Source organism: Centropristis striata, chromosome 21 (assembly GCF_030273125.1).
Source record: "Centropristis striata isolate RG_2023a ecotype Rhode Island chromosome 21, C.striata_1.0, whole genome shotgun sequence".
NCBI lineage: Eukaryota > Metazoa > Chordata > Actinopteri > Perciformes > Serranidae > Centropristis > Centropristis striata.
Window position 1 is genome coordinate 27,087,825 of NC_081537.1, and position 17,407 is coordinate 27,105,231.

General features: G+C 37.7%; 1 protein-coding gene across 1 annotated transcript; it reads left to right on the top strand.

Moving 5' to 3' along the window:
* The first annotated feature begins 1,008 nt into the window (after nt 1-1,008).
* pts (6-pyruvoyltetrahydropterin synthase) lies at nt 1,009-7,049 on the top strand. The gene is made up of 6 exons (XM_059325376.1): nt 1,009-1,185; nt 2,636-2,715; nt 2,832-2,854; nt 3,012-3,068; nt 4,403-4,473; nt 4,568-7,049. The coding sequence occupies exons 1-6, from the start codon at nt 1,094-1,096 to the stop codon at nt 4,689-4,691; spliced, it is 447 nt and encodes a 148-aa protein (XP_059181359.1). The 5' UTR covers nt 1,009-1,093; the 3' UTR covers nt 4,692-7,049.
* The last annotated feature ends 10,358 nt before the right edge of the window (nt 7,050-17,407 follow it).

Genomic DNA, 17,407 nt, shown 5'->3' on the forward strand with positions numbered 1-17,407 from the left:
GAGAATCCTTAAGAAAAAAATAAGATGTTCCTAAGAATGTTCTTAAATGCTATTCACCATTTTTTTCCTTAAGAACTGTCGTATGTCTTAGGAACTTCTTAGTTTTCTCACTTAATTCTTAGATTTTAACTTAAGATCACTCGTATGATTCCTAGTGATTAATGAAGTAGTATCAAATACAACAACTGCCTCTGTGATTTACTTAGAGTACATTGTAGGGTAATCTAGGAATAGTGTCACATGTCACAGACTGAAAGGACATTTCAATATGTCAACTGCCAAAATAAGCTTTATGTGATACATTCAGAAAAAAACTACCCTGACCAACTTCAATGAACAATATTTGTTAACACAATGTCTGGACTAAATTCAATATTAAAGAAAGCAAATGAATGTCATACAAATTAGTTCAAGTAAATACAAATCAAGACTTATCTTTTCACTGTAGCTGTTTTAAGACTGATACATTTGTGAAGACATTTGAGAAGATATCCAAGAACTTTGTTTTCAAGAATCTCATTTGTTCTCAAGTTCTATCTTAGGAAAAAACGTAAGAAAAAAACTAAAGAGAAGATGAGAATTTCTTCATGAATACCAAATCTTCTTAAATTTCGTCTTAAGAGCAAAGTCAAGAAAAAAAGTGGCACTTAAGAAGCATTTTTTCCTTAAGAATGCTTTGTGAATCCGGTCCCTGGTGTTCATTGATAAACTAATGTATGAGCTCACATGTGATGCAGCAATATCTGTTTATTTAGCATTTAGTACAGATTGTAATTGATAATAAAGAAATGATAATAACATGGGCTATACAAACATAATGAAATTTCTGCTCTTCATGCATAATAGCACAAATAAAAAATAAAGTAAGTAACACGAAGACAGTTTCATTAGAGTTCACATTGAGCCTGGGGGTTTCGATATGCTCCTTGGACATGTGAGCTGTATTGACGCCCTGGTCTGAGCCAATGATGGAGCAGCGTTAGTCACGGGGGCTGGAGCTTTGTTAGCGGACTATTTCATCGCTCTCTCTCCGGGCTCCCAGTGGATTATCCCCCCTCTCTCTCTCTCTCTCTGTGTCAGGTATTCTGCTAACATGTCTGGATCCCCTGTGGGCGACAGCGCTGCGGAGCGTATCGGATACATCACCCGGGTCCAGAGCTTCAGCTCCTGCCACCGGCTCAACAGGTACTCACCCACACCACCGGTCGCTTCTCATATTCTCACGAACCGTTACAAAAACACAAACAGCCTGTTTCCTGAGCCTGGCTGCAATACTGATACTGCTTAATGTCGATGGAAGGTAATAAAAGATGCCGTGCTGCATGGTTGTTGAAAACATCATACGAGGAAGTAGGTTTTTAAGCGTTGTAATCACAGAACGACTGAATACTCGACAAACAGTCGCGCTGCCAAGCGGTGGCTCCCGACATGGAAAAGCAACTTTATCTTATGAACAGTGGGTATAAAGCGGCATGAATAATGCCAGTATCCGTCTATGTTTACTACTGTGCAATTTAAAGGAATAAAACCTGTGTAGCATCAGTCTTGCGAGACTTGTAGTCATCTAGGGTTAGCTGACGACGACGTCACTCGACAGATTGCAAAGGCTGGTGCTGCCTTCAGGTGCCTTTATCGAAGTAGTAAAATTTAAATCTATTTATGTATTTATTGAAATATACATGTGTCCTTATTGGATAGACATTACTAATTATGTATTTATCATGCCATTCAAAATGTATTATTTCAATTCCTTTATTTTTTACTTTTACTACTCTTTTTGCTATTGCTTTTGCTGTTTTTTTTCATGACATATTAGCCTAGTAAAGAAAAAAGTAAAGTATATATATATATATATATATATATATATATATATATATATATATATATATGTATATGCTGCCTAATCTCTCAACTATAATAGTGCCCTTTAATTAACCAATTACTTGTTAACAGTCTTATTAATAGTGCCCTTTAATTAACCAATTACTTATTAACAGTCTTGTTATTGTTATTGTTATTATTATTATTCTCCCAATGATGATTTGATCTTTAAAACAACATCCTGGGTTCTTTTCCAGACTTGGGACCTTTGATAAATTGAAATTCTTTTTTCTTTTTTTTTTCTAATGGAGGTAAAAAGATAATTGTGACATCCGCCCGACAAAATTTCACAGAAATGTCATTCCTAAAATAATTTTTTAAAAAGAAGGAGAAACTTTAAAAACAACTAAATTGTAACAACTGTGTAACAAATATCAAGAGTATCAAGCTTGTATCAAGAGTTCCCAGATTACAGGGTGACATCTTCAAATGTCTTGTTTTGTCTGACCAACAGCCCAAAACACAAATACATCATTTTAATAGTTGATAAAACTCTGGAACTAAAGAATGGTTGAAGATTGAAAAATGACATTATCAGATAAACTCATTATGAAAACAGCTATGTTTCATTTTTTTGTTAATAACCATTTACCCTACAAATCATGTAATCGCTGAAAGTACACCTGAAGGCAGCACAAGTCATTAAACACTTAGCTCAATTTCCTTGTTTGACTTGTAAAATCAGGGTCAGCAACGTGATTGAAAACAAAAAAGTCTGTGCAGCTGGTTTTGATCAATATTTTTTTCTCTCTAGCATTCACCTGAGTGATGAAGATAATAAAAAAGTTTATGGAAAATGCAACAATCCCAACGGCCATGGACACAACTACAAAGGTTCGTTGCACGTTTCATTATTTCTCTTGTATAAAAAATTATATGTTGGGTAAAACCTTTTACAGCTGCTTCTGAGGTGTCTCCCATTCATTCAATACTCTTATTTCTGTCCACAGTGGAAGTAACAGTACGCGGAAAGGTGAGTATCTATCTAACAGAACACTTATAATTATTATAATGGATACAAAAACGATTAAACCTGTTGATTGTTAAACTGTATGATGCCATGGACACACAAACATACTGTATATATGTGACACACTAAACAGTCTGTGCTTAACCTTCACCTTCCACAGATTGATAGTCTAACTGGCATGGTCATGAACTTAACTGACTTGAAGAGGTGCATTGAGGTAAGCTCATCTCAACAGGCTGTTCTCATCCACTTGGTTGGTTTACCTTTGAAATATAATGCACGGAAATTTGTAGGAAAAACCCACATTATTGAAACCCCATTTTGACAAACGTGAACCTAGTTCTTTTGCTGAGCTGTTGCTGGTTCACACTTAGTTCAACTTGCGAACCTACTCAGAACCTGTTTTCCACAGACTAAAGAGCCACATGATTATGTCACTGTATATGACTCTGCTCTGTTCATGACTATAACAATAACAACGGCAGACTACATCGTCTCTTTACAAATGTTGCTCCTGGCTTTGCGAGCCTACATTGGCATCCAAACACATCTGTGCTTTGTTGTAAGCTAATGTTAACTCGCTAATGCTAGCCCGCTTACGCTAGCCTGCTGACACGAGTGTGCATCAATCACATTGCAGTTAAGCAAATAAAATAAAATGAATGATTGTCATTTCAGTTGGTCTTGGTGGTCACGATAATCCCCAAGCCCCTGATATAAGTGGTTTGTGGTTCAAGACAAAGAGCTTTAGACTACACACTGCGCTCATTCACCCGTTCACACTCACATTCATACCGGTGGCAGAGGCTACCCTAAACGGTGACACCTGCCACCATTGGGAATTCATTCACACATCAAAGAACGCAGCATCGGGAGCAGTTTGGGGTTCAGTATCTTGCTCAAGGATACTTCGACATGTAGGCTGACATGGTCAGGGATCGAACCAATGGCATTCCGGTCAGTGGGTGACCGTTCTACCAACTGAGCCACAGCGTTGGTGTTGCTCTGGAGACAGTTTTTCTGCAGAGAGCCGGTTCTTTGGCTGTCAAAAAGCGATGAACTGGTTTTCGAGATTAGGTACCGGCTCCACATTATCCACATTCTACTACAACACGAGTTAAATAGTGTCAAATGTTTTAGCTTAACTAACAGAAATGTAGTTAGCCTAAAACTGACTTTGGATTTAAGACTTGGTGACTAAATTAACCTAGTTAACCTTTACTTCACTGAGTTTCAGGTTCACAGTTTTTGTCACTGTAACTGCTGATGTCTCATGTCTGTATCCGTTTGTTTCCACTTTTGCCCTCTTAAAACTTCAGTGTTTTTAGTTATGGGTTCTTAATACTGGTCGTAGTGCAATACTGGTCGTAGTGCATTTTCAACAGAGAGCAGCTTTTTAGTAGTTTTTTTATGGAAAGAATAAACTGCACTGTGGGGCAGTGTAAGCTGTACACAGATATCCTTTAGGAAATCAGAGTTAAGTGCCCTTTTGGACACTTAGAGCCTGAAAATGTCTTTTTGCAACTGATTCTGATTGATTCCACCCTGCAGGAAGTTATCATGATTCCACTGGATCATAAAAACCTTGATAAGGATGTGCCATACTTTGCCAGTGTTGTCAGGTGAGTTTTTTTCTGAGCTGCTTTCACTAAAACACTCTTACAGCTTGTAGACAAACTGCAGGTTTTAATTGCTTGTTTGTCTCTGTCCATCTAGCACAACTGAGAATGTGGCTGTTTACATCTGGGACAACATGGTGAAGGTGCTCCCACCAAACCTGCTCTACGAGATTAAGATTCACGAGACCGATAAGAACATTGTCATATATCGAGGAGAGTAGAGTATTGATGTTAACTTAGATAACCTTTTACATATACAAGTGCCATTCATTGCTGATAATTTAACTGTACTGTTTGCCTACTGATGTTTGCAGACTGGTTCGTTCAGTTTTAAGAGTAAAAGGATATTTTGATATTTGTTCGTTACACTAGCAGGTTTTTTTTTAAACTCTTAAGTTCATCCTGAGAAGACAGAAAATGAAGCTTTGCGTTAGTTCATGCTGGACAATGAAATCATAGGGCAGCCCAATGAATGAATCATCATCACCTACATACCAATCAAAGCCCATTCTCACAATAATGCGGGCCTTTTAAATATGACTCCCGCTTCACTGATCTCTGATACGCCGACACTAGCCCCTTTCATAGTGCCGTTGCGCCTGACGTCTAACACGCCTTCCACTTGGTCCGACAGTCATCGAATCACTGTTCACTGCAGCTGCTGGCACTGTCGCTAACTTAGCACAGCGCCCGATGCTTATCGTAAACAAACGGCATGCTAACTGTACACTTGGTGACCGGTGCTGATCGCTAAGTGAACACATGCTGCTGCAGCACATACACACTGTACTGCTACAGAGCTAACTGTGCCGCCTATTAGCACTGTGCTACTGTGCAGCACTGATGCTGCTCTGACTATCGTCTCCTCCCACTGTCCTCCCACCTCATTCTGCGACGCCAGACTGCACTATGAAAGGGCACTATGAACGCCCTAAGGCGAAAAGCCGGCAAAGTTCTTAGAGATATATATATATAGATATATATATATGCATATATATATATATATATATAGCAGGACATTTGCAGGACCGTACTATGAAAGGGGCTACTGTCACACAGTTGTTGCTGCTGCTGCTAATTGCTAATTGCTGCTAACTTTATCGTGCTGAGTCATAATGGCTCAAAATAAACCTTAAAAATGTGTTTTAATGGATTGTTACTGTCCCCCACTAGGGGAGTTTCTGCATTGCGCTCACTGTTTTGGCTTAACATGTTGATGGTCAAAGAGAATTCTGTAATGGAACCATCAGCACCATAACATGTTAATGTTAGACTTTAACAAATCAAATCAAATTAATGTTACACATTTTAGTTTGTCTTGCTGGTCACGATAATCCCAGCCCCTGACGTAAGTGGTTCATGGTTCGAGAGTAGCAAAGACTCGGTTTGGGGAACCAGTTTACTTGGTACCAGATGCTGTATTTTTCGCTGTTGAAAAGCGAGGAACTGGTTCAAGATTTGGCATCAACTCCAAACCGGCCTAAGCCCAACCAACATTTGATATGTTTTTTACTGATCCCAATAGTGATTCCAGAAGGGGGGAAAAAAGCATCTTCTTAACTACTAAAATCTTTCCTCCATGGTTTCCAGGTATCAAGCTTCCTTGAATAGCAGCAGTCTTAAAAAGTCGTTAAATGTCTAAAATCCAATCATTTGAATTTAAGGCCTTAAAATGTCTAAAATTCTCTTAAAATCTAATGAAATGGCTTAAATATATGATTTTTAAAGGTCTTATAATGTATTAATGTTACTTTTATTTAAAACAAATGTATAAACTTCAGTCTTGCTTTGAAATGTTTAGATTTTTGAGGACGCTATAACATAACTACAAAACGGATGTAAGTACCTGTGCAGCCCGGTTCTGGGCCTCCAATTTTCTTTCTAGTCTTTTGTACTTTTTTGCCATTATGGATGTGAAATGGGTCATAAATTGTATTCATTATGCTCTTAAAAAGTGTTAAAAAGTCTTAAATGTGACTTGTTGAAACCTGCAGAGACCCTGGTAAGGATATTAGTACATATCAGACAAAATCTACACCTACCGATAGATACTGATATGACTTTGATAGGAAAAACAATTGATCATATTGCCAGCTGACAATCACGCTCGATAGATTTTTATTTTTCATCTTCAGTTGCTGGCCTGTGTTTTGTAATGCAGGCTAGATACTAATACACAGTCAGATTCCAGCACTTTATCATCCATTAAGGAAATATCAGTGAATGAAACTATGTGAACTTACTGACACTTTCCCCGCTCTGTCTTTTTTAAGTTAAATGTGCAATGTCTGCATAAACATGCATTATTATATTTTCATCTGCTGGATTAAAATGGCTTTATATGCCAGGTTCAATCTACTCAGAGCTGATTGAACGAACTCTGATCAGCTGTTCTGGAACTGGTGAGTTTTCCATCTTGGGCTCAGTCAACTCTGTAAATGGTCTCAAAGTTTGTTCAACCTGCTTCCTGGAAAAGACCCCAGGTCAACCAAAGAGCAAGTTTTGTTTTATTTAGTTAGAAATAGAATTTGTTAGAAGTGTTGTTAAAAAAAATGTTGATTTTTAAATGCCTGAAGAAATAAAAATGAATATTTTAAAACGTACTCTATGTAGCATTTTTTTTTTATACCTGTTCCATCACACACCCCCATCAAGGTCACAGGTTGGGAATCAAAGATTTAGACCTTCCCAGAAACTGAAACTACTAATAAACCTTTGGAAACAAATATTACAGAAATTATAAATTAAATTAATTATAAATTATATAATTTTTAATATATCTAAATTCCATTCCATATATTAGCATAATGCTTTATTTCTTTTTTAAAGATTATTTTTTTGGCATTTTGTTGCTTTATTGATAGTGAGAGATAGAAAGGGGGTGATAGAGGGGAAGACATGTGGCAAAGGGAGCTCAGGCCGGATTCAACCCGGCTCCGCCGCAGCATACATGGTTAGCGCTCTACCGGTGTGAGCCACCGGGACGCCCATGCTTTATTTCTGACATGGACAGTTACACTCACATTACTGCGCCCGGGGAGCTGTGCAGGGGGGTTAGGTGTCTTGCTCAAGGGCACTTCAGTCCTAGACCTATCAGTACCGGGATTCAAACTGGCGACTCTCCAGTTACAAGCCCGATTCCTAACCTCTAGGCCAGTGATTCCCAACAGGGGGGGCCCCAAAGATCCATGGGGGGTCGCGAAGCCCTCTTGATTTTAAAGGATGTAATAAATATATTGCGTTAAATATAGATGAGTCAGCATTTAATTCATCAGTGGGACAAAAACAACTAAAAAAGGGCTACATTAAGTGTTTCATTTATTTAAATAGCAAAAACACTATACAAAAGATTAAAAAATAAAGGCTATATTGCGAGAATAAGGGCATGTGTAACATCCCTCCTGCAATATACACAGGTAACCTCACCTATCGGTAACCTCACCTAGCGGTAACCTTACCTAGTGGTAACCTCACCTAGTGGTAACCTCACCTAATGGTAACCTCACCTGGTGGTAACCTCACCTAGTGGTAACCTCACCCAGCGGTAACCTCACCTAGCGGTAACCTCACCTATAGGTAACCTCACCTAACAACAGAAACACAGAGCTAATGGTAAAATGGCGAAGCATCAGGGAGACGAAAATGCTGAATATCTCAAAAAGAAAAAGAGAGGGTACCATGAAAGTTACATTGAGTTCGGCTTCATAGAAGCAATGGACAATGGGGGGGGGTCGCCAAAGTTTACAATGGTAAAAATGTGGGTCCCTCAAGAAAAAGATTGGGAACCACTGCTCTAGGCCACGGACTGCCCTAAACTGCCCTAAATGACTATAAAGTCTGTGTGTTTTGCTCCTCTGTAGTAGAAATGATAAGTCCTTCTGCATGTCTGTGCCCAGGGGCCCATTGTCTAATCATCCGTCCATGAACAGAGGCATTGGGAAGCTTGCGAATGTGTGAATGTTTGATGTTTAATGGTCAGCTGGTTGGCAGGCCTTCACAGGCACTATGGGCCACAGCCAGGCTAGACTAATACATCTACAGTTACAGGCCTCAAAGCTTCACAACCACAAATCCGTCGTTTATTCCACCTCTAAGAACCTCTTTTTACTTAAATTATAGCTTCATTTCTAACATAGAAGCTTCATATCCACACAGCAGCCTACAGGGGCCACTGCTCCTGTGAAGAAACCCTTGGCCCCTGCTGTGGCCCTTGTGTTAAACCTCTGAAGTCCAGGAGATTTTGGTTCAAATTTGTCAACTTCCTATGCATTCTGTCTCTGTTTGGCATCTTTCAGTCTGTCCTTACATTACATGCATGGCTCCTTTTTCTCCACACAAACACAGGAACCAAAAATGCAAACAAAAGACACAGGTGTCTATGGAAATGTACCTTTTATTATTATTATTATTATTTTTTTTACCATTTATACACACAAAAAGAGCAGAAAAAAATAAATAATAAAACTGCAAAACATAATTTGCATATAAATTAAAAATAATAGTTTTCATTGTAGAAAGAAAATTCACATTGTAAAAATGGTCTACAAACATAAATGGCAGCTGTGAAAACTCCTATGATTGTACTTTAACTGGCTTTCTCAACTTGTCTACATATCATATATAAATAAAGTTAGTACTGCAAATAAATCTATAAATAAATAAATTTATCTTCAATAAATAGATGGACTCCAGAGGGTTAAATTAATAATAAAATTATCAATTTATGATGATGGAACAATTCTTACCTATTTTTTTTTTGTTCAAACAATATCTTATTGTACACAAAATGAACCCAGAAAGTATACATTGTATAATAGTTTAATTGTGCAATAAAAGCTTGTGTGTGTGTATATATATATATATATATATATATATATATATATATATATATATAAAGATCATTCTTACTGTAGTGCACTTGCAAAATATAAAAAAAGTAATTGTGCACAAAAATGAGAAATGTCATTGTCCTACAAAATGAATTAGTTATTGTTGGTAAGTCTCATTGTTCATGTAAGATCAGACTTATTTTAAATGTATAAGATATAAACATTTGTTTCACCCACAGCACAGCACTGGATGTTTCAGTGAGCGGAGCTGCAGTAAATGTTTCATACCACTTGATGGTGCCAGAAGACAAATTAATTCCTATTCCAGTGCCAGTGAAGATGGTACTGGAAAATACTTCCTGCCCAGTGTTTGATGGAAATAGGCCCTAGCCTGAATCCTTTAATCTTACCATCATAATTACAATCACTGGCATCATCATAATCCTTGTCTTCTTTACTCTCATCGTTGGCGTCATGTCATGAAGAGTCCAATAAACCCTGAGCTGCCCTCCAGGTTTTCAAAGGCTTTGAACTTCCTCTTTTTAACTTCAAGTGGTTGTTGACTTTTGGATGATCCATTTTCACCTTCCTCCTAATAATATTAGCTCTGCTGTCATTATCTGGTTTGTTACATCTGGCATTTAACCCTCACCATTAAACAGGACCGGAGCCGAACTATTGACGGGCCATTAGGAACTGCTCATTAGCATTATTGTTTATTCATTTATCTATTTATTTCAGCCTTGGGTTTTTTTCCTGCTAACTGTGTTGACTATATATATAAAAACAAAAGAAATAAAAACACAGCACACTACACATTGATGAAGTTTTGCTGATTTTCAACAAAAAGATATAACAAACATTCAAAAAACAATCCTTCCCAATAAAACAACATCCTTGGTAAAAAAATAAATAAATAAATAATGAAAAAAAAAACACTTAACATTGAATATAAGCAAAAACGCAGTCGACATTAAAAACAGTAAAAAAAAAAATATACCCTGGATTTTTTTCATTGACTCACCTGTCAATCATTGCTGGCCCCTCCCCCTGATAGCCAATCACATTGGACTTGATTTGAATACAATAACTAAGACTAGTTGGATTTATATTGTTGTTTATTATGTCATTCATAGAACCAGTGATGGAAAAAGTATTTAGAACTCTTACTTAAGTAAAAGTACTAATATCAAACTGCAGAATTATTCCACTATATGTACAAGTCCTGCATTCGAAACTTACTTCAGTAAAAGTACACATCAAAATGTACTTAAAGTACAAAAGTAAAAGTAGTTGTTATGCAGAATGGCCCCACTCAGCTTGCTATATATATTTCAAAAATACTACTAGATTATTTGTAATGATGCATTTTTGTAAGCACCATTTTATTGGTGTCCTGGTACAGTTCATTTTGACTACTTCATATGCTGTTATGTGGTAGATGCATAATCCCTTTGTATTGATCATGTTTTTATGTTAAATCTTGACAAGAAAAGTAATTCGGAAGTGGAGTAAAAAGTGCAATATTTGCCTTGAAATGTAGTGGAAGTATAAAGTTACATAAAATGGAAATACTCAAGTAAAGTACAAGTACCTAAAAAATGTACTTAAGTACAGTATTTGATTGAACTACTTAGTTACATTCCACCAATGCATAGAACTACATACAAAGTGACTAATGGACATTGTGTGTATACTGGCAGTGACAATCTTCATTAAAATTATCTGAAGAAAGTTCACGTCTTATCTTGTCTTATTCCCACATCTTAAGAATCAGAAGTTAGTTTGGTGGAAGTAAAGTGTCAAGCAAGTTATGCACAAAACATCCAAAATGCAAGACAGGACAGTGACTCCAGTCTAGGGCTGGGCGATATGGACCAAAAGTCATATCCCGATATATTTAGGCTGAATACCGATATATGATATATATCCCGATATTTTTATCGCAAAGCCAGAGATTTATTTAAGTGAACATAGATACTGTATAACAGGAGTACCTTTTTAAAAAAATCAAAGCTCCATAAAGTGCACATTTAAATAAAAAAAATATCTTAAATAAAAATAACCTATGAAGTAAAATAGGCCAATCTTTTTCTGAAATAAATATATTCAAATGAGAAAAGAATAACGAACATTACAAAATAACTAAATAGCCCTACTCCAGTCTTCTCAAGTCTCTCACCTCAGCTGAGAGCCAGTGTCACACTCAGTTTAGTTGTGTAATATGTCTTATTTTAGTGTATTATAGAGCTTAAATGTCAGGGATCATTCACTCATTTGGATGTCTCTCTGTGAGGAAACGAATAACAAAGAGTACTTTAGGATTTGGTGAAATGTAGGCCTCAAAGGTATGAAAGATGTGGAAATGTGAAACCTTTTCCCTAAATAATTAGATACTGACACAACCTGTAAACTATGACTCGACTCACATTTCTGGACATATAGAAGGACTTGACCTGCTTGATTCTTGACTTGCTTCAACGCCTAAATACAAGTGAATCCTTGTAATGAAATAGACAAACAAAAAACACTGAAAACAGTTATGATGCTTTTCACATTTTAAACATTTCTAATTGGAGTGTTATGATTTTCAAATAGTCCATAACATACTGATTTGCTAATTAGGTCAGTGTGTGTGTGTTTGTGTGTGTCTGTGTGTGTGTGTGTGTGTGTGCGTGTGTGATTAACTTTTTGAGATGCCTTAGGGAGTATTAAAACCCCATTATGTAACACACTCACCCTGATCTATTCCAAACAACATCAAAAATCTCAAGAAGCTCCATAAAACATGATTGATGCTCAACATTCTTCATGTTTCAAACATCCGCTGAAGAGTCTGAGACTTTCTGGAGTGAGGAAAAGAAATGGACAGGATGGATGGAAGGATATAAAGGAGAGTGGAGGAATCGATGAGAAAGGGTCTAGCTACAGAGCTCCACACTCAGGCCCACCTCCTCCATCAGACCCTTTGCAGTCCTGAGCTCGGAGAAGGAAGTGATGTCGGAAACTGTCATCAGGATATGATAGAATGCATTGATTAGTTTGAATAAACCACACAATATCCACTTCTAACACCACTATAATATTGATATTTTGATAAAAGTGTAACTTAAAATGATAGTAAATTAAAAAACAAAACCCCAACCATATTGCTGAAATAAAGTCCTGCATGTTTGTTAGCTTTTGTTGATTACTGTCAAGTTTGTGGTGGTTTGAAACAAAAATGAAGCACATTTTTTCATCCCTACAAAGTCTTGCATTTACTTTATTCTGTTTTTTTGTATCGTTAGCTACAATTGTAAATGTGAAAAACTGTGTAACATAGCACACAGAAGTAAAGTCAACTTGCTAAACATGCAAATGACATAAGCAAATTCATGTTATATACTATGTATCATGTGAGAGGTGTCCCTCTGCCATTTTACCATTACTTTGTTACTATGGAAAATGTTTTTCTGTCCAAAAAACAACCTTTAACAAACCAATAATATTGCAACATCTGATGTACATTGTGTGACATTTATCTGAACTAGCAGTTTGTCCATGGGGAGTTTCCGCCAGTCTGTGGGTGTACAATGTGTGTTTAGTCATAATAAAACAGGCCCAGCTCTTCCTGCATATACCCTGTGGACTGACTGGCTGAATGAGTGGATCGTCAGCCCATGAAGGGACTGATGTCTCCCACTACAAAAAGAGAGGGAAGAAGAGAAAACATATGGAGTTGATTATCCCTAGTCAGTATGAGCAGTATTTGCAGTGGAAAAACAAAAATATGCTAACTAGATAAGATTTAGAAGGTTTCTTCTTCTTTTTTATCGGGTTGTTGTTTTGTCAGGCTTGCAGAGTAAAAATTAACAACACTTTTTTGTTTGTGGTATGTAAAGTCTTTACCTGCAGGATCATTTGCTTAATATGAATTCTAACTGGAAAACACAATTCACAGCTGACACTGTGACCTCACTGTAGTGGCTTGTTGATGCATCTAGCAGTTATGGAGCAACATAAGCATTCATTAGGAGTGATGTTTATGTCCATCAGATAAATGGAAGTCCAATATTTGCTCTCTTTTTGCCATTTTTTGGTCTCCACCACCTATTTGGTAAGATATCTGCTCTTAAGCTGCTAAATGCTCAACTATTACCCCTTTTCAACCAAAGCAGTTTCAGGGCCACTTCAGAGCCGGTATTAGCGCTGGTTCGCAGTTGATTCTACTTGCGAACCAGATCTGAACCTGTTTGCTTTTCCACAGGCTCGAGAGCCACGTCATTACGTCACTGTTAACGTCTGCATATGTCTCCGCCCTCTAGGCAGGTATAATAACAACGGCAGAATACATGTCTCTACAACACATCTGTGCAGCTCATCTTGATTATTATTCATTTTTATAAACACTGAACGTAAGATGTTAATGTGGGACTTTGTTGTAAGCTAACGCTAGCCTGCTAACTCTAGCACGCTAGCAATCACTGGCTAAAGTTAGCGAGCGATGGATAATGCCTGCTTGCCCGTATCAATCACATTGCAGTTTAACAAATCAAATAAATGAATGATGCACGTTTTACTTTGTCTCTCTCAACAGCACCAAGTTGGTCTTGCTAACCCCGCCCACAGCCCCTGACGTAAGCAGTTTGCGGTTCATGGTTCAAGACCAGCAAAGAGTTGGTGCTGCTCTGGAATCAGGTTTACCGGCTTGGAGCTGGTTCTTTGGCATTGTTAAACCGAAGAACCAGTTCGCAATTGAGCACCAGCCAGGAACCCTGGCAAATGTACAACATTATGTCATTTTTAGTGCCCCAGCCCCTGCAGTGCACAACCTGTTAAGGCTTCAAAACTACTCTGATAGGTTTAGGAAAAGACTACAGTTTGAGTTAAAATAACTGTTTTGCCTTTTTTGTTTTTTTTCTTTCAGACACTGAAGTGGGCCCATTTGAAGGCTATACGTCACTGGAATCAAGCATGTAATATTTTTCCTGTTTTTGATTGTAATAGAGCGTCTTGTTATAGAGCAGCATTAGCATTCATGAGGAGTGGTGTTCATGTCCATCCATCTTTTTGCTGTTTTGGTCTCCACCAACTGCTAAATGCTCCACTCCATCAACTTTTCCATATACAACAGTTGTATCTATGCTAGTTTAAGTATGTGCTTCATGTAAAACCAGACACAAAGAGCGGAGTCAGGGGTAAAAGTCATGTGTTGGTCTGACTTTGTGTGACTATGTGACCTGACTTTGTTCTTAGAGGCAGATCTTGGTCTAGTGGCAAGAAACTTAACAAAGAAGAAAGGGTCATTACGTTGCACTGTAGGTGTCAAGCATGTAATATATTTCATGTATTTGAATGTAATAGAGCATCTTTGTCCTAATTAAGTATTAGTAATTAGTATTTATTATTCATAACCTATTACCTGAACTCAGGCTGTGAGGGGGCGGAGCCAATCCCAACTGACATTGGACAAGAGATGGGGTACATCCTGGACAGGTCATCGGAGTATCACAGGGCTGAAACATAGAGACAGACAACCATTCACACTCTCATACACTCCTACGGGTAATTTAGAGTCACCAATTAAACCTAAGCTGCATGTTTTGGAACTGTGGAAGTCTCTGCAGTTAGGGTTAGGGTTAGTGTTGAGCCAGATTACGCTTTGCCTTGTTTTGCCAGAGCCTCTGCATTGGGACCTCCACAGAGTCTCATCCAAATGAATAGGAGAGTTTCTTTCACCAGGCCAAAGCTGGTCTAAATGTTGCCTTGTAGGCCTTTAAACTTAACCCATACCTCAAGGTGTAACCAAGGTAACACGTTTTTGTTTCAGGCTTTTGATTCTACTGTACTTCCCTCACTTTGGGTGCATCTACCTTTAACCCAAATTTCATCTCTAATCAGGAGTTTTCAGGTACTTTCAGTTGCTGGTGTGCAACATGGTAAACACCACAATTAATTAACACAAGACACATATTTTGAAAAGAACCGCAAAAGGTTGTTTTATGCAGGTATGTTCAGATTTAGAACACCTTACATGTGTTTTGATTCTGCATTTGTGAGATTGTGTGATTTGATTACATGTTCCAGTCAGTTACATTCTTGTTACATGTTCTTTTTTTATTTATTGTATGTCATTGTTGCAAGTTTTACAAAAATGCCACAACCTATAAAACTTAAAGTAAGAACTAATCATGCACTAAGTCTTAATTGCGTTGACCTGTGCAGGTGTCTGTGGAAAGAATGTAATGTATGAGGATAACAGGTGGAAGAAAGAGAGAGAGAGAGAGAGAGAGAGTAAGAAAAAAGATTAATCTGCTTTTTTTCAATTTTCATAGTTTTTCTCACTTTCACCTCTACCCACCAGAAACACACACACACACACACACACACACACACACACACACAAACGGAGCTATAAAGCGAGCTGATAAATTGGTTCACTTTCAGTGGCATGGTGTTTGTGGTGGAATGATCCGTCATTTAGTGGAGATGACCTGATGTTATCAGAGACTGAGAGAAAACAGAGGAGAGAGATGAAGAGATGAATGAGACCATAACAAATCCATAGCCAATATTTCCACATCACTGAGTCTGGCTGTTGCCATTTCAACTATAAACACACACGAGCCGCCTTTACACTGCTGCACCAAACACAGATGAGCTTGTGAGTGCCGAGGCCAGTTTTGTTTCCATTTTTACTTCCGGTTCTTGCTCCTGAAACTTGCTGGCATGTTGGTGACGCTACATAAAAGCCAAGGGTTCCTCAAAGTGGGCCCCCACTGACTGACCATCCCAAAAACTATATATGAGCTTTATTTAATAACGTAATCTCAATACAGGAAATGAAAGGAAGAAAAAAGGAAGGAATACATACAAAAAAGGCATCGGACCAGCAAAAGAACATACGGAACACACAGAGAACATAGCATAACAAAAGCACAAAAAGCATCAGAGACAATCATAGACATTGCTAAGTTGATTTTTTTAATGGAAAAAAAGACCCGTATTTCCTGAATATCTTATTGTATACTGTCAGAGAAAAGAAATGCAAATATATAGTACAGTACAGTTCATTTTTTGTCTCAAGGGGTGCAGACAAAAAGGATTGAGACCTACAACAAATCACAGCAACTAAAATGTGTGATGTAACAAGGGACATAAGCATATTGGGGCGCCGGTTGGTCAAACATGGCGACCGAGGAGACTGTCCTCCCCTGAAAAACCTCCCATTGGTTGTTCCCAAGCAATTTAATACGACCCATAGTTACATTTCAGACTGTCCTCCCGCCCTCTAGCAGCTGTGGTAATTATTAATGATGCAGAGGCGGATTTTAAAGCACAAAAGTTGCACTTCAGGTGGGAGGGACGGGTGGTAGATGAGTCAAACAAACGTCTGACTTTCACCCAGGAGAACATGTCCCATGTGAAAAGAACAGTGAACATTGTGATTCACCTAACTTCAGTGCATCACGTTAATACGCAACTATGTCACTTCTGGTAGTCGCATTGTGACTAATTAATTTCCAGTGTTTACGTGCCTTTTATTTACTGTTTAAACTGTCTTTTATAACACTGGAACAATAACTTTTTGCCCTAAACCTAGATCAGTGGTTCTCAAATGGGGGTATGCGTATCCCTGGGGGTATGTGAAGATACTCCATGGGGTACGTGAGATTTTAAAAACTATAGCATCCATGCAAAAATCCTTTAAAAATAATTATTTAATAAATATTTTAGGAAAATATAAGTATAAGTTCATAAAATTAATTTTATATTCAGTAGGCTATTCAATTTCATTCTCCTAAAAACCCAGAGTGTCCCCCATATCAGGATGGTCCGACCCAACCTGTCATATGACACCTGGCATCACCTGTCAATCACTTGAAAACTCAAAGATGGAGTCGAGGTTGAAGCGTAGGTTTTAAATGGTTATATGGTCACTGTTTTTACTACATTAGTTTGAATCCCTACATTTTAGTGATCAGAAATATTTACAATAAATGTAGTCATGGATTATTAAATTTAGAATGTTTGAAATAGTTTTCTTTTCAAATGTTTGAATGTTGTATGTGTTTATCAGTTCCAAAGTTTAATAAATCAGACACTGATGGCACAGCGCTCTGTTT